Raw genomic sequence first — 19,828 nt, 5'->3', positions numbered from 1 at the left:
ACAGCAGATATATACCAAAGTGAATAAGTAGGTTTTTAACCTCTTTTTAAAAACGTCAAACGATGCCAGCAGACGTAAAGCACCTGGAAGTTTATTCCAGTCTGAAGATCCAGAAATGGAAATTACACTGTAGCTAGTATCTGCATAATGTACTCTATAGGGCACCACTAGCTTGTTTTGCCCCAGAGGACCGCAAAAAAACAACAGGGTGGTAATGTTGCAAAATCTGTTTAAAATAATCCAAAACTTTTCTATTCAATGTCCACAAAACTAAAATTAGCATTTTATACTGTACCCTGGACTGTATCAGGAGCCCGTGTAAAGCTTTCAATGAACTAGTCACATGATTTGTTTGTCCCAATCCTATAATTAATCTTACAGCAGCATGGAGCAATTTGACAAACTGAAGAGTACCAAATCGCCTGAACCGGATAGTATTCATCCTAGAGTACTGATAGAATTGAAAAATAAACTTGCAGAACTATTGTTAGTAATGTTCTGTTGTGGATTAAAAACCGGTTAAAAGATAGAAAACAGAGAGTAGGGTTAAATGATCAGTATTCTCAATGGAGAAGGATAGATAGTGGGATTCCCCAGGGGACTGTGATGGGACCGCTGCTTTTTAACATATTTATAAATTATCTAGAGACAGGAGTAACTAGTGAGGTAATTAAATTTGCTGATGACACAAAGTTATTCAAAGTTGTTAAATCACAAGAGGATTGTGAAAAATTACAAGAGGACCTTAAGAGACAGGGCATCGAAATGGCATATAACATTTAATGTGAGCAAGTGAAAAGTGATGCATGTGGAAAAGAGAAACCCGAATTATAGCTACATAATACAAGGTTCCATATTAGGAGACACCGACCAGGAAAGGGATCTAGGTGTCATCGTTGATGATACATTGAAACCCTCTGCTCAGTGTGCGGTGGTGGCTAAGAAAGCAAATAGAATGTTATATTGTGTGCAATTCTGGTACCGCATCCCAAAAAAGATACAGCGGAATTAGAAAAGGTACAGAGAAGGGTGACAAAAATGATAATGGGGATGGGAGAACTTCCCTATGAGGAAACGCTAAAGTGGCTAGGGCTCTTCAGCTTGGAGAAAAGACGGCTGAGGTGAGATAGGATAGTTGTCTATAAAATAATGAGTGGAGTGGAACGGGTAGATGTGAAACACATGGTTACTCTTTCCAAAAATACCAGGACTGGGGGCATGCAATGAAGCTACAAAAAAGTAAATTTAAAACGAATCAGAGAAAATATTTCTTCACTTAACGTGTAATTAAACTCGGGAATTCATTGCCACAGAATGTAGTAAAAGCGGTTAGCTTAGCAGGGTTTAAAAAAAGGTTTGGATAGCTTCATAAAAGAAAAGTAAATCATTATTAAAATGGACTTGGGGAAAATCCACTGCTGTTGTACTGTTTTGGGATCTTGCTAGGTCTGTCCCAGTATGGCAATACTTATGAATTTATACGTACTTATGTACTTGTATTATCTCCAATGCCCACAAACAGGAGGACAATCTCATAAACAAGCTATTACAGTAGTCCAACCTTGTAAAAACAAGACTTTGTACCACCACTTGAAAATCTGAGCATGAAATCATAGGTTTTATCTTACTCAACATATGCAATTTTTATCAGCATGTGCCACATATAACTACAATCAGCGAAAATGCTTATACGGAATTCCCTGTCTCCCACCCTTAATCCTGTGACGGGTCTGCCCTGATTTTCACTACCAGGGTATTCTAGGGTAAGAAGTGTAGGAGCAAAACAACCACTATGAAGTACTATATGTGTTCTTATATAACAAAGATATATGGGATTATAATACATGGCACTATCCAGCATTAATAACTTGACTTCAAAAATACAGACTCAGGTTTATTTCGTCTTTCAATTGATAGCCTGTGATATGCTGAAGCTGCGAACTTGAATATAGATGAAAACTGCTGCCAATGGTCCTGATGAGTTGGAATAGCAAGGTTGTTATCAGCATCGTCATGGTCAGAACATGCAAGGACTCTTGTAATTACCCTTGCAGCTGGAGAGATGCTGTGGCTGGCAAAATGCACATTGCTTATGAAACCCTGGCTTCTTGTCAAGGTGAACACATCAAAGTGCAGCCAGTGAGACAATGTTGGGTCCATGAAGGGAAGGAAAAGGGAAATGGGACTTGATATACCGCCTATCTGAGGTTTTTGCAACTACATTCAAAGCGGTTTACATATATTCAGGTACTTATTTTTGTACCAGGGGCAATGGAGAGTTAAGTGACTTGCACAGAGTCACAAGGAGCTGCAGTGGGAATTGAACTCAGTTCCCCAGGATCAAAGTCCACTGCACTAACCACTAGGCTACTCCTCCACTCCTCATTATTATGAAGTCATAATAACGAGGATAATAGTGGTGACAGTGGGAACCCGTCTTGTCCCTCTCTGTAATTCAAAGGCCCCTGAAAGACATCCAATTTGACCAGATGTTGAGCAGTTGGCTTTGTACAGAGAGCTCTTATCCACAGTACAAAAGTACCCCTTATGTTATATCTCTCCAAGCCCAAAAAAGATGTTGCAAAGAGATTATGTCGAAAGCTTTCTCAATGTCCAAGCGGACTATCATGGCTCTATCTCCAGCATTGGAAGCTCCTTGTATAGCAGCCAGGACCATCAGCAGGCTCATCTAGGGGTACCGACCATGTACAAGGCCCACCTGTTCTTCATGGGGGAGAGGTAAAATGTTTTTGAGCCTAGTAGCAATAATGTTCGCCAGTAATTTAATATCCTGATTTAACAAAGGCATAGGCCTGCACGAACTGGTTAATGAGCCTCCTCCTCTACTCTGTTTGCAGTTGTATACTCTTTCCACTTCATCTATAAGTATTCATGAAAATGTGTATCTTGGTACAAATTTGGGGGCAAAATCCATACACTCTCACTAGGTATGATTATCAATTGAAAGATTAAATTAACGTCTGCGTGATCAGACAGCGGGGACAATATGGTCAAAATATCAGGTTTGGAAAACAATGCCTCAGAGAGAAGTATGTAGTGTATTCTGGTGTAAATACTATGGAATTTTGAATAAAAAGTCTGTCTTTCCTGGGTGTATCGTCCGCCACACATTTTCATTATGAAGTTGACTCCCTTCTGTAATTCATCTTTAGAAGGCTGTATGGGAGGTTATCCATTATTCACTTGTTCAGAACCCTTATTTTATCATCCCCACTTTAATATTCCCTTATCTTTTGTTTGTCCTGTTTGTCTGTCCTAACTAGATTGTAAGCTCTGTCAAGCAGGGACTGTCTCTTCATGTTCAAGTGTACAGTGCTGCGTACGTCTAGTAGCGCTTTAGAAATGATAAGTAGTAGTAGTAGTTTGCAATCTAACCGAGAGCTGTTATGTTAAAATCATTTGGAAACCCATAAAAGCAGCCATATGTGCCAGTAACAATGAGAAAAAGGCATGACTGTATACATTCGGGGCATAAATATTGCCAAATATTACATTATGTCCCCATCTCTCGCATAAATATTGCCAAATATTACATTATGTCCCCATCTCTCGCTTGCTTGCAAATAAAACTGTCCCTCTGGATCGTGAATTTGTTTTATGAAGGTTAAATGGGGTTCATTTGTGAATTAATATAACCACTCCTTGTTGCCTTGAGTTAAAGGATGAGAAGCCCACCTGGCCCACTTACTTTCTACATAGTTTGGAATTCTCTAGAGTGTTTAAATATGTTTCTTGCAAATAAGCAATGTCTGTCCTAGAGTGTTGCACGAGGACAGAAATCTTATCCGTCCCTGCTGGATTTTACCCATCCCCACAGGAATCTTACCCATCCTCAATCATCCCCGCAAGAATTTAATCCTTCACCACTTGTACCCGCAAACTTTAGCCCCCCCCCCCCTCAAGAATTTAATGGTACATTAAAAAATTTCCAGACGGCTCTCTCAGTCTCTCTCTGGGTTTGAGCTGCAGCACTGCAGGCAAGGAAGGAACAGAAACTGGAACACTCTGGTGCACACGTGTAAGACTGGTCTCTGACTCACTGGCACTGTGTGCTGAGAGGTCACCACATGCATGTACCAGCAGGTCACCTCGTCTCCTGGTGACCTGCTGGTACATGCATGTGGTGACCTCTGCGATGATGCATTTCCTGTTTCCGTGAGGGCGGGACACTGTGTGAGGGAAGGGAGAAGCTGTGTTGTCCTCTTCACTGCCATCGCTGTGCCTGAAAGTAAAAGGGTTAAACGCGCGGGGGGGGGGGGGGGGGGAGGAACGGAGAGGAGGGCTGTCAGGGAGCTGAGGGAGGGCAGGGAGAATCGCTGAACATGGATGGGAGGGCAGGGGGAGAGAAGAGATGGCTGGAATTGGACAGGAGGGGAGGGCAGGGGGAGAGAGGAGATTGCTGGACAGGAGGGGAGGGCAGCGGAGAGAGGAGAATTGCTGGACATGGATGGATGGATGGATGGATGGAGGGGAGGGAAGGGGAGAGGAGAATTGCTGGACATGGATGGATGGATGGAGGGGGCAGGGGAGAGAGCAAATTTGCTGGATATGGATGGATGGATGGAGGGGGCAGGGGAGAGAGCAAATTTGCTGGATATGGATGGATGGATGGAGGAGAGGGCAGGGGAGAATGGAGAGTTGCTGGACATGGGTGGATGGAGAAGAGGGCAGGGGAGAATGGAGAGGTCCTGGACATGGATGGAGGGGAGGGCAAGGGAGAGAGGAAATTTGCTGGATATGGGTGGATGGAGGAGAAGGCAGGGGAGAATGGAGAGTTGCTTGACATGGATGGATGGATGGGAGGGAAGTCAGGAAGGAGATGCACATGGATGGAGGGGAGGGAAGAGAGGAGAAATGCTGGACATGGATGGCGTCTGCTTACTCTTTATCTTTAAAAAAATACTATAAATAAAAATCACAAAAAAAGAAAGATTAAAACAAACAAAAAAAACAGATAAAACAATCCGTATCTCATACCCCTGGAGCATATTTACTCATTATTACTTATCATGACAGAACATTTCTCCTAACGGTTCCCTTAAAAACAGCCACCATTACATGATAACCTTGCTAGCGCCCATTTCATTTGTGTGAGAAACGGGCCTTTTTTACTAGTCAATTCATAATTAAATCAACAATGAACATGATATATACTTGATTATGGCCTTTATTTGGGGTTTCTGGGACATAGAGCATAGAAGTCCGCCTGGCCCTATTCTTATGTTCCAACTGCTGGAGTTGTCATCGAAGTCCACTCCAGCCTATTTGTCTTCTCATTTGCGGGAAACAGATCGTAAAAGTCTGTCCAGCACTGTCCTCATATTCCAGCCCCTATAGTTGCTGTTTAAGCCCTTTCCAGCTCATTCTAAACCAGATTGCCATATATATGACACAGACCATACAGGTCTGCCTGGTATTGGCCCTAGTTTATCACAGCTGGAGTCACCATCTAAGCATTACTCCACACGTCCACACACATGCAGTCATTTAACTTTAGGTTTTTTATAACTTCCATTTTCTAATTAGAGATCCTGTGTTCATCCCATGACCGTCACCTTTTGTGTCTCTACCACCTCCTTAATGGAGACTTTCTGCATCTGTGTTGTTAAAGCAAGGAGGAGTAAGGAGACTTCGTACTCGGTAAGTGAAAGGCTGGTGCAAGTGCAGCGTACACTTCCATGGGAACGCCACAGAAATTGTTTCCGTCCCCACGGGAACCCCACAGGAATGGCTTCCGTCCCCACAGGAACCCCGCAGGAATGGCTTCCGTCCCCACGGGAAGCCCGCGGGTTCCACGGATTTTCACGAACCCCGTTCTCGTACAAGTCTTTAGTCTGTCCCTTCTTTCTTAAGAAAGAATAAGACCTTTTCCCTCTTGTAGGGAGTGGATGCCATCCACATTTGGGGTTAGTACCTTCAAGATATCCAGTGTTTATATGAATCATGGCAATCATAAACAGAAAAAATCCCCAGTGAATACCAGGAGGCGCTTCCAAACCCAGCCCCACCTCCCCATATTCATCCAACCACAGACCATTATGAAACCCCCCTGAGGCTCATCTTAAAACATGGTGCAAGGAACTCTCACACCATAAAATCAAACCAATTTTGGAACTTGTTCCATCAATCACATCACACACACATCCACACCACCAGACATACCCCTCTTCCTCTCCTCTCCCCCAGCCCTTAAACACTAGGCTACCCATTAGCCAACATAGCATCTCCAAGCCATTGATCAGTTACCTGCACAGTAAAGGGTGTATGCACAACCAGGTACAGAATGTTGAACAGGGGACAATAACTAACATTAGAATAGTTACCAAGATGTCCAGCAACTTAAATTTGTGGCCATTACAGTTTAGGCGAACCATAATAAAGGATTCACTCTAGATAACTCCTTCATCTCCACTCATGGGGGGGGGGGAGGGGAACCTGTAGAATGCAATGAATAAACTCTGTGGTCAATGTAGAGATCTCTGCTTCAGAGAGGTTATAATATATGACAGACCATTGTCTTGACTTTCTTTCATCTCAAGCTACTGTTGATCCACTTCAATCTGGATTTCACCCTCTTCATTCAACTCAAACAGCACTTGCTAAATGTCACAGTTGTGACTGTATCCTATGCCTACACTCACCTTGCCTCCTGGTGACCAGGCCCTATGGCTGCTGTGGACCGTCTTCTCCGTTTCCCAAACATGTTCCAGAATCCGGTTCTAGCCAAGCCCGTTCCAGCATCTGGTTCCAGCCAAGTCCATTCCAGTCCTATTCTGATGTTCCAGCATTCCAGACTTACTTGTGACCTCATCTGTAATTGCCTTTATTAAGCACCTGGGAACTTTCAGGCTTGCCTTTGCAACAGAGGTCTTCAGATTAGTTTTAGTCTGTGTGTGTTTGTTGCAGTTCCAGCCCTGCTAGTTCTTGTCTTGCCGTCTTCAACTTCTACTCCAACCCTGCTTGCTCCAGCCCTGCAAGCCTTCAGCCTCAGTTCTAATCCTGCTTGTGTTTGCCCTGTTTGTCTTCAGCTTCAGTTCCTCCACTCCATGATACGCTGTCCTCACTTGGATTTCAGGGCTCTGTTCCTTCCTGGTTTTCTTTTTATCTCTCCCATCGTACTTTTAGTGTATACTCTGGTGGATCCTCCTCCACTTCTATCCCACTATCAGTTGGTGTACCTCAGGGATCTGTCCTGGGACCTCTTCTTTTCTCCATCTATACTCCTTCCTTTGGTACTCTGATCTTATTCCATGGTTTTCAGTATCACCTTTACGCTGATGACTCCCAGATCTCCGTCTCCACACCAGAAATCTCAGCAGAAATCCAGGTCAAAGTATCAGCCTGCCTGTCTGACATTGCTGACTGGATGTCTCACTGCCATCTGAAACTAAACATGGCCAAGACTGAGCTTCTTATCTTTCCCTCTAAACCAACCTCTCCTCTTCCCCCATTCTCTATTTCTGTGGATTACACTCTCATCCTCCCTGTCTCATCAGCTTGTAACCTTGGGGTCATCTTCGACTCCTTCTCTGCACATATTCAGCAGACTGCTAAAACCTGTTGTTTCTTTCTCTATAATATCAGCAAAATTCGCCCTTTCCTTTCTGAGCACAATACCAGAACACTTATCCACACTTAGCACCTCTCGCTTAGACTATTGAAACTTGCTTCTCACAGGTCTCCCACTTAGCCATCTCTCTCCTATCTATCTATCTACTTATCACTTCTATAGCGCTACAAGGCATACGCAGTGCTGTACACCATACACAGAAGACAGTCCCTGCTCAAAGAGCTTACAATCTAGATAAGACAGGTAAACAGACAGAACAATTAAGGGTAAGGGAATAAAGAGGTGAGGACAAAGGACAGGGTAAGCGAGTTAGGAGTCGAAAGCAGTGGTAAAGAGGTGGGTTTTGAGTTTGGACTTGAAAACGGCTAAATACGGGGCTAGATGTACAGGCTCGGGAAGTCCATTCCAGGTGTGAGGTGCAGCGAGATAAAAGGAATGGAGTCTGGAATTAGCAGTAGAGGAGAAAGGGACGGACAAGAGAGATTTATCAACAGAACGGAGCACTCGAGGGGGAACGTAGGGGGAGACAAGAGTGGAGAGGTACTGGGGAGCAGCAGAGTGAATGCACTTATAGGTCAATAGGAGAAGTTTGAATAGAATACGGAAATGGATAGGGAGCCAGTGAAGTAACTTAAGGAGAGGGCTAATGTGAGCTAAGCGACTTTGGTGGAAAATGAGTCACGCAGCAGAGTTTTGGACTGATTGAAGAGGAGAGAGATGGCTAAGAAGGAGGCCGGTGAGTAGTAGGTTGCAATAATCAAGACAGGAGGTGATAAGAGTGTGGAAAAGGGTTTTGGTAGAGTGCTCAGAGATGAAGGGACAGATTTTGCTGATGTTATAAAGAAAGAAACGACAGTTTCTGGAAGTCTGCTGAATGTGAGCAGAGAAGGAGAGAGAGGAGTCGAAGATGACCCCCAAGGTTATGGGCTGATGAGACTGGAAGAATGAGACTGCCATCCACTGAAACAGAGAAATGTTACGTCTGTGCTCACCTCGCCCTCTGGTGGCCAGAACCGGTGGCTGCTGTGGACCGTCACCTGTTCCAGATTTCAGCCCAGTCTGGTCCGGATCTTCTGGGCTGCCACACTTGCTTGGATTGAACCTACACAGCACCCATAGTTTCCTGGTGATTGTTGCAGCTCAGCTCCAGGTGCTGCTGGGCTTATTAGCCATTCTGAAACCTTGCTGCTTTGCATTTGCATTGCGTCTAAGGCCCTGGTATGTTGGGGTGCTGGTGCACTTCTGCTGTTTCCAGTTTCTAGTTTATTCCTGCCTTGATTCTTGTCTGTTCTTGCTAGTCTGTGAATAGTTAGATTAGATTGTTGTTTGTTTGCTTGTCTTGTTTCTGAGTTGGAGTTCTGTGTTTAGTCCTTGTCTGTTTGTATTCTACTGGCTGCTCTGCAGATTTTAGTTTTGTGTCTTGTTAGTCAGTATTTTGCTCCCTGTTTTAGTGGCTGTTTTCTGCTTTCAGTCCTGTCCTTTATTGTACCCATTCCTTGCCCTGCTGTCCCTGGATGTTCCTTTCCCCTTTTGACCCTCAGTCCCTGTGCTGCCTAACTGATATCCAGTCCCGGCCCTGACCAGTAAGTCCTGCTGGCCACCTAAAGCCAGAAGCTCAACTTCTGGTGAAAAGAACCCAGGTGCAGGTGAAGCCTAACTGTTCATTAAAGCTCTGCTTTGTCATTGGTGTGGGGTGGTTTTGCCTGCCGCTGCCGCTCCTCGGCAGTGGCCCAAGGGCTCACAACCTAGTTTCCAGATTTTGAGTATGTGACAAGAAAGGGGGAGAGGAGAGGTAGGTTTAGGGGGGAAAGATGAGGAGCTCGGTTTTGGCCATATTAAGTTTCAGGTGTCGTTGAGATATGCAGGCAGCGATGTCAGATAGGCAGGCTGAGACACTGGTCTGGATGCTGGTTGAGATTTTGGGGGTAGAGGTAGATTTGGGAGTCATCAGCATAGAGATGGTATTGAAAGCCATGGGAAGATATCAGAGAGCCAAGGGAAGAAGTATAGATGGAGAACAGGAGAGGACCGAGAACAGAACCTTGAGGTACACCGATTGGTAGAGGAACAGAAGTGAAGCAAGAGGTAGGAGGAGAACCAGGAAAGAACAGAGCCCTGGAATCCAAATGAAGATAGTATGTCAAGGAGTAGGCTGTGATCAACAGTGTCAAAAGCGGCGAATAGATCAAGGAGGATGAGGATAGAATAGAGACCTTTGGATTTGACTAGGAACAGGTCGTTAGAAACTTTAGTAAGTGCAGTTTCAGTTGAATGAAGAGGGCGAAAGCCAGATTGCAGTGGGTCAAGAACAGCATGAGATGAGAGAAAGTCAAGACAGCGGTGGTCAACGGCACGCATTCAAGTAACTTGGAAAGGAAGTGGAGGAGCGAGATGGGTCGATAGTTGGAAGGACAGGTAGGGTCAAGTGAAGGCTTCTTCAGGAGAGGTGTGACCACAGCATGTTTGAAGGCATCAGGAACGGTCGCAGTGGAAAGAGAGAGACTGAGGATATGACAGATAAAAGGGGTGAGAGTAGGAGAGATGGTGTTAAGAAGGTGGGTAGGAATGGGATCAGAGGAACAGGTAGTTCGTTTAGAGGAGGAGAGAAGAAGTGATGTTTCTTCATCAGTGACCTCAGGAAAAGGAGGAAAAGGAAGGAGGGGTTGAGGAAATAGGGAAACAGACAAGGGGAGGGACAAGGGGAGGGAGAGGTGGGCGTGGTTTGGTAGAGAATTCGAGGTTTATCCACCCCATTTAAAAAAGAGGTAAAAGTGGTCTTCAAGCTGGTTTTGTTACTGTTCCTGAGTCAGCTAGAGAGTTTAAAACAGTTGAGCTAGGGGTGACTACTTAGTTTTCAGCTCTAAATGTATGTATTTGGATAAATAACATTTTATTTTAAAGAGAGCTGAGGAGTAACTCAGAGGAGTCTGCCCCCCCTACTACTACTACTTAACATTTGTAAAGCGCTACCAGGGTTAAGCAGTGCTGTACAATTTAACACAGAGGACAGTCCCTGCTCGAAGGAGCTTACAATCTAAAGGACAAAAAAGTGCAGTCAATCAAATTGGGGCAGTCTAGATTTCCTGAACAGATGAATAATGGTTAGGTGCCGAAAGCAACATTGAAGAGGTGGGCTTTGAGCAAGGATTTGAAGATGGGCAGGGAGGGGGCTTGGCGTATGGGCTCAGGGAGTTTATTCCAAGCATAGGGTGAGGCGAGGCAGAAAGGGTGGAGCCTGGAGTCGGCGGTGGTGGAGAAGGGTACTGAGAGGAGGGATTTGTCCTGTGAGCGGAGGTTACGGGTAGGAGTGTAAGGGGAGATGAGAGTAGAGAGGTAATGAGGGGCTGCAGATTGAGTGCATTTGTAGGTTAATAAGAGAAGCTTGAATTGTATGCGGTACCTGATCGGAAGCCAGTGAAGTGACTTGAGGAGAGAGGTGATATGAGCATATCGGTCTAGGCGGAAGATAAGACGCGCAGCAGAGTTCTGAACGGATTGAAGGGGGGATAGATGGTTAAGTGGGAGGCCAGTGAGGAGTAGGTTGCAGTAGTCAAGGCGAGAGGTAATAAGAGAGTAGATGAGAGTACGGGTGGTGTGCTCAGAGAGGAAAGGGCGAATTTTGCTGACGTTATAGAGAAAGAAGTGACAGGTCTTGGCTGTCTGCTGGATATGCGCAGAGAAGGAGAGGGAGGAGTCGAAGATGACTCCGAGGTTGCGGGCAGATGAGATGGGGAGGATGAGGGTGTTATCGACTGAAATAGAGAGTGGAGGGAGAGGAGAAGTGGGTTTGGGTGGAAAGACAATGAGTTCGGTCTTGGCCATGTTCAGTTTCAGGTGGTGGTTGGACATCCAGGCAGCAATGTCGGATAAGCAAGCCGATACTTTGGCCTGGGTTTCCGCAGTGATGTCTGGTGTGGAGAGATAAAGCTGGGTGTCGTCAGCATAAAGATGATATTGGAAACCATGAGATGAGATCAGCGAGCCCAGAGAAGAGGTGTAGATTGAGAAAAGAAGGGGTCCAAGGACAGATCCCTGAGGAACACCAACAGAGAGCAAGATAGGGGTAGAGGAAGATCCATGAGAATGTACTCTGAAGGTACGGTGGGAGAGATAAGAGGAGAAGCAGGAGAGGACAGAGCCCTGGAATCCAAATGAGGATAGTGCGGCAAGGATTAGATTATGATTGACAGTGTCAAAAGCGACGGATAGGTCGAGGAGGATGAGGATGGAGTAGTGACCTTTGGATTTTGCAATGAACAGGTCATTACAGACTTTAGTGAGTGCCGTTTCTGTCATGTGTAGAGGGCGAAAACCGGATTGCAGCAGATCGAGGATGGCATGAGAGGAGAGAAAATCAAGGCAGCGGCTGTGAACATTTGTAAAGCGCTACCAGGGTTACGCAGTGCTGTACAATTTAACACAGAGGACAGTCCCTGCTCGAAGGAGCTTACAATCTAAAGGACAAAAAAGTGCAGTCAATCAAATTGGGGCAGTCCTTGGACCCCTTCTTTTCTCAATCTACACCTCTTCCCTGGGCTCGCTGATCTCATCTCATGGTTTCCAATATCATCTTTATGCTGACGACACCCAGCTTTATCTCTCCACACCTGACATCACTGCGGAAACCCAGGCCAAAGTATCGGCTTGCTTATCCGACATTGCTGCCTGGATGTCCAACCACCACCTGAAACTGAACATGGCCAAGACCGAACTCATTGTCTTTCCACCCAAACCCACTTCTCCTCTCCCTCCACTCTCTATTTCAGTCGATAACACCCTCATCCTCCCCATCTCATCTGCCCGCAACCTCGGAGTCATCTTCGACTCCTCCCTCTCCTTCTCTACCGTCATAGATTTTTTTCTCTGGGTGATTAATCAAATGTACTAAATCTGAACCTACAACAGGAGCAGGAAAAATGGAGAGATTAAAAAATAAAAGCAAGCATAATCCAGAGACCCAGCAGCGAGAGCTGCGCTTAACCATTGAAGGCCAAAAAGGTGGTCAAGTATCTTGGACAGGAAGGGTAGGAGGGAGATGGGGCGGTAGTTGAAAGGACAGGTAGGGTCTAGTGATGGTTTTTTGAGGAGTGGTGTGACTACAGCATGCTTGAAGGTGTCAGGGACAGATGCAGTGGAGAAAGAGAGGTTGAGGATATGACAGATGGGGGGGGGGGGGGGGGTGACAGTAGGAGAGATGGTGTTTAGTAAGTTGGTGGGGATGGGATCAGAGGAACAGATGGTGCATTTCGAGGAGGAAAGAAGGTGTGCGGTTTCCTTCTCGGTGATATCAGGAAAAGAGGAGACTGAAATTCTTTTTGCAATGACCCTGCACCAGGTGAAAAATTGCTTCCATGTTGTATTTGGGGAAAATCTTTTGCTGTGGCAACTCCTGAGGGAGCTCAGGTTCCAAGCCTCAAATTAAGGCTACAGTGTAGTCTGGCACTTGGGGACACTTGGATGAAACCTGGGCTGCAGTTGAGAAGACATGATTTTATGATGATGGGTGATTTTAACATTCATTTGGAAGGGAAAAATGAAATGAAAACGAGGGAGATTTATTTTGTTTTTTAAGTCATAAAGGATTTAGGTCTGGATCAAGTAGTCTTGTTTTCTACACATTTATGTTTATTTGGGACTTATTATACCTCCCTCCTTTAATAAGAAAATATGGCAGAACTGTTTACAGTCTAACAATTAGCAATGAAAAGAAAGCCATAAATAGACAGGACAGGAAGAATAAAAAATCAATTAGAACAGAAAGACAGACGAGAGAGTATAACTTGTGTAGAACAATGAGGCAAATTTACTTTTAGATGGGAAGAAATATGATCATGTTACCTCCTTTTTACAGACTGAGAATTGGTTACCGATTAATTTTTGGATCCTAGTTAAAATCCTTCTCTTAGTGCATAGGATTCTCAGGGTAGGCTCTCCAGAATTCCTCCATATACGATTCTCTATATTCCTTCTCCGACTCTTCACCCTGCATAGCAGCACTTGCTACTGTTACCATCTCTTCACCAAGTCTCTTTGATGACTTATACTCACTGTTTAATGTGATGGATCCTGGGCTTTGGAACCAGATTCTGGTGTCTCTGCACTCAGAAACTTCCTTATTTTAAGAAATTACTTAAAACATATTTTTTCGGGGAAGCTTGTAATGTTGAACCCTAAGTTGTCTGATACTATTCGTGTGTCTTGCAGGGTTGGCTGGTGTGGACTGTATGCTGGTGTCTGGGGGCATGGTAAGTAGACAGTGTCTTCTCTTCTTTTTCCTGTTTATTGGCGCTCCTTTCTGATTACATTAATTTTTTTTTTTGTATGTACTCTACCTTCATAGATTTTTTTCTCTGGGTGATTAATCAAATGTACTAAATCTGAACCTACAACAGGAGCAGGAAAAATGGAGAGAGGAAAAAATAAAAGCAAGCATAATCCAGAGACCCAGCAGCGAGAGCTGCGCTTAACCATTGAAGGCCAAAAAGGTGGATTTTCAGAGCAGCTTTGAACTTCTTAAAAGAAAATTCAGCACAGGAGAAAGTTCCATAAGGTTGGGGCCAGGAAGAATGCACAATTGCATGTAGAGTCAAAAAATATCCACAGAAGAGAGGGGAGAGAGAGAGATAGAGATGAACTTCACAAGAAGAGTGAACATGTCAAGCAGCTTGTATTGGGTAAGAATAGCAGACATGTAGGTTCAGCAGTTACTATGAATGGCTTTGTGGGTAAGCATAAGGACTTTGTATTGAACCCAAATTTGGAACAGGAGCCAGTGATATTGGTAAAGTACTGGGATCACATGATCAAATTTACGTGCCCTGCAAAGCACCCTAACTGCAGTGTTTTGGAAGGATTGAAGTCTTAAGTAAAGGAAGGCTCAGTCCTGTATAGACATTATTGTCCTAATCTAATTGTAAGGTCACCAAAGCAAGGAGGAGGGTTAGTTGGGCTAGCTGTGTGATATCTTTATCTGTTTTAGCTTTCTCCTTACCTTTTTCTGAATAATCTGGACCCATAACCCATTTGAGATCTAGAGTACAGTGATGTCTGTTCAAACAGGAGACTGCTCTCCAAAGACAAACAAGCATAGGGGTTTCCTTTTTTGTAAGAGCAGTAAAATAGTAGTGCTTTATATGAAGAGTACCTGAAGTTTGTAAGTGCAGGCAGAACACCCTGCTCCTTGACAGAGGGAAAGAAAGACAGTAAGGAGGATAGAAAATACTACTTACAAGGCTCACTTTCTGTAAACTGTTGCTAGGTAAGGCTGCCAGGGTCTTATAGTCCAGTTTGAGGGGTTGGGTGTTGTAACTCTGAAAAGGAAATTATAATGACATTAGGAAGGAATATGAAAACCATGTTTCTAATAGGAATAGGCTGTCATTTTAAACAAATTTTTTCTGCCGATGATAGTGTGCATTATTGGGAAAAAGGGTGAACTATTTTCGCATGCATGCATACACTATCGGGGAAACAGTGTGCATAATTAATGACATTCATTTCAAAATAGGAAACTTTCCCCCCCCAAAAAAGTTTAATGGCTGTGCATCCCTAATTTCTACCCCTACCCCAATATTAACACACTCACGAAGCAACTGTTCTGTACACACGATCCTCAGAAACCCTGCAGTCTCTACTGCCATAATGCAGAAACCCTCCGGACTCTACTCACACAATGCAGAGACAAAGAAAGCATGAGATTTTAATTACCACTATCAGCTAATGTGAAGGAAATGTAACAACTCTTAGTACCGAGAAACTGTGGGTCAAATACACAATCACTTTAAGAGAGGAGATAACTGTACATAAGAAACTTATGTTAACTTATCATTCAAAGCTTCCATATTCCCCCATCCATTCTATCCCTATCCCTCCCCATCCCAACACCCATGCCGCAGTCATTCCCCCATCCATTCTACTCCAATCCCTCCCTCATCTCAACACTCACACTACAGTCATTCTCCCATCCCTCCCTCATCCCAGCACCCACCCAACAGTCATTCTCCCATCTGTTCTACCCCAATCCCTCCCTCATTTCAACACCCCCATAGCAGTCATTCCCTCATTCATTTTACCCCAACACTCACACCACAGTCATTCATTCATCCATTCTACCCCAATCCCTCCCTCATCCCAACACCCACACCAGTCATTCCCCCTATCCGTTCTACCCCAATCCCTCCCTCATCTCAAGAACCACACTGTAGTAATTCCCTCATTCATTCTACCCCATCCCAACACCCACAATGCAGTCATTCCCCCATCCGTTCTACCCCAACCCCTCCCTCAACTCAACATTCACACTGTTCATTCCCCCATCCATTCTACCACAATCCCTCCCACATCTCAACACTCACACCACAGTCATTCCCCCCATCCATTCTACCCCAATCCCTCCCCTCATCCCAACACCCACACTGCAGCCATTCCCCCATCCATTCTACCCCAATTCCTGCCTCATTTCAACAACCACACCACAGTCATTCCCTCATTCATTCTACCCCATCCCAACACCCACGCCACAGTCATTCCCCCTCATTCATTCTAACCCATCCACACTCATCCCAACAACCATGCTGCACTCATTCCCCCATCCATTCTACCCTACACCCACACTAGACATAGCTCAGCATGGATTTCTATGCACCCATCCTAATATCCACACTGCAATAGGAGCTCCATTCCCACCATCCGCTCTTTTCAAATCTCTTCCTCACCCTGACAGCCACATTGCAGTTATAGATCAGCATAATTCCTCTTCCTTATCAAGTTCCCATTCCAACACCCACACTGAGCTTCCCCATTCAGTCTATCCCCAAACCTCTCTCATGCTAGTAGTCACAGCATCATACAGTTAGAAAGTAGAGAAGTTAACAGTTTATGTACACAAACTCCAGGCCAAAAGATGAAGATGATTGGGACAGTGTACTACTGTCACCATGCAGTGGGTGAAATGTATTGTTAAAGAGATTTGTGGCCCTGGCTGCTTTCACTGGTCTGGAGTTATGCACTACCCTACAACTAAACTTAGAGCACAAAAATGATTTGCTGCAGAATATGGAGAACAGACACCTGGCTCTGCCCTCTGCATATACCCATTCCCAAACCCATCTCACCTCTGCCGCCTCCTCAAGGAGTCGTGTGGCCTCCTCACGCTCCCTACGCATCCTCTCCTTCATTGGAAGCAGGAAAGTAGGACAGTCAGAGCAACACCCAGCCAAAGGAACACCAAAGCAGCACAAGCAAACAGGGGTAAAGAAAAGAGAAGTGAGTAGGGAGAAGAGAGACAGGGAATGGATAGGAAAGTGGCAGAAACAGAAAAACACAGAACACAGAGGGAAGCAGTGGAAAAAAAAAAGAGAGGGTATGGTAAGAAACAAGGAGGGACCGAAGAGAGACATGAATGAGAGAGGGATACACAGGGGGAAGAGGGTACAGTAGAGAGAACTAAGCTGGGAAAGAGACAAAGGGATTGAATGGGAAAAGAGAAGAGAAAAGAGATTCATGGAGATTATAAACAGAGAAAGAAGTTAGTAAGGGAAGTAAGATACAGGATATGGACTAGAGAAAAGAGGAAGGAAGCAAGCATATTTTAAAAAGCACAAGAAATGAATTGAGTAGAAGAATCATAGTATAATGCTAATGAAAGACGGGCATAGGAGAAAAGGGAGAGGAAGAGGAAAGAAGTGTGTAGGGAATAAGCAGCATCAAGACAGCACAGGGCAAAAATGACAAAGAGGAGAGAGAAAGATGTGTGGGGCCTGAGTGATGATAGGGAAGTTTATAATTTTAAACGTTATCATTCTTCAGCAGAGTGTTGAGAAAAATCTTGTTTTTTTCTGTACATTTCTGAACACCGCTTAGCAATGCATCCCTGTACATTAAACTCTTTCAGCTGATGGACTACTTTTTTCTTTTACTCTTTGCATAAGATTAAATATTTTCCAAAACAAATAGGTCACAGGTCAAATGGAAAAGTCCAACAGATACTGGCAGACATGGAAGGCCCTTTTATCATAGTTTCATGATAGAATTTTTTTATTTATATCCATTTATATACCGTATCTTATTGCAACTGCAAAACAGAACGGTTTATATTTATAAAAAAAGAAGAAATACAGCATCGTGTATACAATTAAACAGACAATGGAACTCCATTCATGACAGGAAAGCACAGCAAACAGAATTGACTACATAATATAAACCAATACAGATTAAGATTTAATATACAGTGAAGCTACCCATTCATAACCATTTCTCTTATTCTAAGTTCTGTTCTATATAATTTATAAAGAAGTAGGTCTTCAAGAGTTTCCGAAAGTGAATATAGGATTTCTCCAGTCTAATCTCATTTGCAAGACTGTTCCAAAGAGAAGGGGACAGATAGTATTGCTCAGTGGTTTAGTTAGAAATGAAGGGTGGCTCGTAAGGTTCATAAGAAATGTTTGCCGAGGTATAAACCACAGCCTGACATTCGTTAGCATGAGAATCTCCTCTCCATTGATACTTTTGGACTGTAACCTATGAAAATTAAAGCATCAAACACCTCAATGTGGTTAGTGGGGTTAGAGTACTTTTTCTCCTGCACAGTCTGAAATAAGTCAGGATTCGACCAAAATTGTGTCCAAGGTCTGGGCCCATGCATCAGTAGAGAGCTATAAAGTTAACAACAAGCTGCAGAGAAAACTGTCTGCACAGACAACTACCAAGTACAAGTTGTACTTTGCATTTTCTTCAAAGCTTGTGATGTAAAAGATGTTAGATACGTCCAGTGGATATTCTGGCTCAAACACACCTTTTGAAGCTATATAATACCAGAATTTCTAGAAAGAGGGAAGGGAGGAAGAAAAGGGAAGAAGGCAAGATAATGCCTCGGTGGTGGGTACAATTCCACTGGAACTTCCAGTTACTAGAGAACTTGCAGCTTGCCAGACAGACCTGGACTATGTTAGTACCTGTAGTTCCACTAGAATTTCCAGCTATTAGAGAACTTGCAGCCTGTCAGACAGACCTGGCTGCTAGCTTGTGTCACGTCTGTGGTCGTGACCCCTCTCAGGCTTACTTTATTTCTGGGGGTCAGCTTCTGAGTTGGCTTCTGTCTGTCCTTTCTGAGTTAGTTCTGTCTCTGTGTGCTGGCTGCTTCCAGCATGGCTTTAATTATTCCACTATGCTGCACCTGTGTGTGTTGCATGAGTTAGCTCTGCCTCTGTGTGCTGGCTGCTTCCAGCATGGCTCTATTACTCCACTATACTGCACCTGTGTGTGTTGAGCCTCTCTATGCTTCAGTATGCTTTCTGCCTGATTCTTGGTTTGTACTCCCCTCACCCTCTGGTGACCAGAACCGGTGGCTGCCATAGACTGTCTTGCTGTCCCTACCCGTTCCATGCTTCTGCCCAGTCTGGTCCAGATCTTCCAGGCTGCCAGACTTGTCTTTCTTGTTTGTGCCTGAACAGCACCCGTAGTTGCCTTGAGATTGCTGCAGCTGAGCCTCAGGTGCTGATGGGCTTTATTAATCACCTAGAAACTTCTGTGTTTGCCTTTGCATCGCCTAAGGTCCCTGGTATGCTGGTGTGCTCTGTGCACTTCTGCCTAGTCCAGTTTATTGTCTGAGATTCTTGTCTGATTCTAGTCTAGTCTTTGTGTAGTTTATTTTGTACTGTATTGCTTGTTTCCCAGTCGTTTCTTGTTTGTATTTCTCTGTCTAGTTGTCTGTGTTTCTTGTTTAGTGGCTGCCTGGCAGCTTTCAGTTCTGTCTCTTACCTTTCTGTATTTCCTTTCTTAGTGGCTGCTTTGCAGCTTTCAGTCCTGACCCCTAGGCCTGCCCATTTCCTGCCTAGTGTAGTATTGTCTGTCTGTGAGTCCTAGCCCAGTTTCCTGCCTTGCTGCCCATGTTTATTCCTTTCCCCTCTGACCCTTAGTCCTAACCCTGTTCAGCCTAGTTGGGTCCAGTTCCTGCCCTGTCCGGTAAGTCCTGCCGGCCACCTGCACCCAGGGGTTCAACTCCTGGGGAAGGGTGGTCAAGTGCAGGTGAAGTCTAGCTGTCCCTGCCAGAGTTCTGCCTTGTCTCTGGTGTGGGCTGGTTTTGCCTGCCACTGCTGCTCCACGGCAGTGGCCCAAGGGCTCACGAACCTAGTTTCTGCCTTGAAAGCCTGACAGCTTGATTTTAAAACCTGGTAGATAACAGGGCATAATCTGCCTTTGTACTGCTGGATGGCTCTCAGGTAAGATCGTAGCTCATTT

General features: G+C 44.6%; 1 protein-coding gene across 1 annotated transcript in view; it reads right to left on the bottom strand.

Annotated features, from left to right (window-relative positions):
- Positions 1–19,828, bottom strand: part of SCRIB (scribble planar cell polarity protein) — a 630,584-nt gene that overhangs the window by 109,931 nt on the left and 500,825 nt on the right. The window contains 2 exon segments of the mRNA XM_030220397.1: positions 14,821–14,901; positions 16,705–16,761. Of these exon segments, the coding sequence (XP_030076257.1) occupies positions 14,821–14,901; positions 16,705–16,761 (138 nt within the window).

Source organism: Microcaecilia unicolor, chromosome 1, assembly GCF_901765095.1.
Source record: "Microcaecilia unicolor chromosome 1, aMicUni1.1, whole genome shotgun sequence".
Taxonomy (NCBI): Eukaryota; Metazoa; Chordata; class Amphibia; order Gymnophiona; family Siphonopidae; genus Microcaecilia; species Microcaecilia unicolor.
The sequence above is the reverse complement of the archived record's forward strand: the minus strand, read 5'-3'. Positions and strand labels throughout refer to the sequence as shown.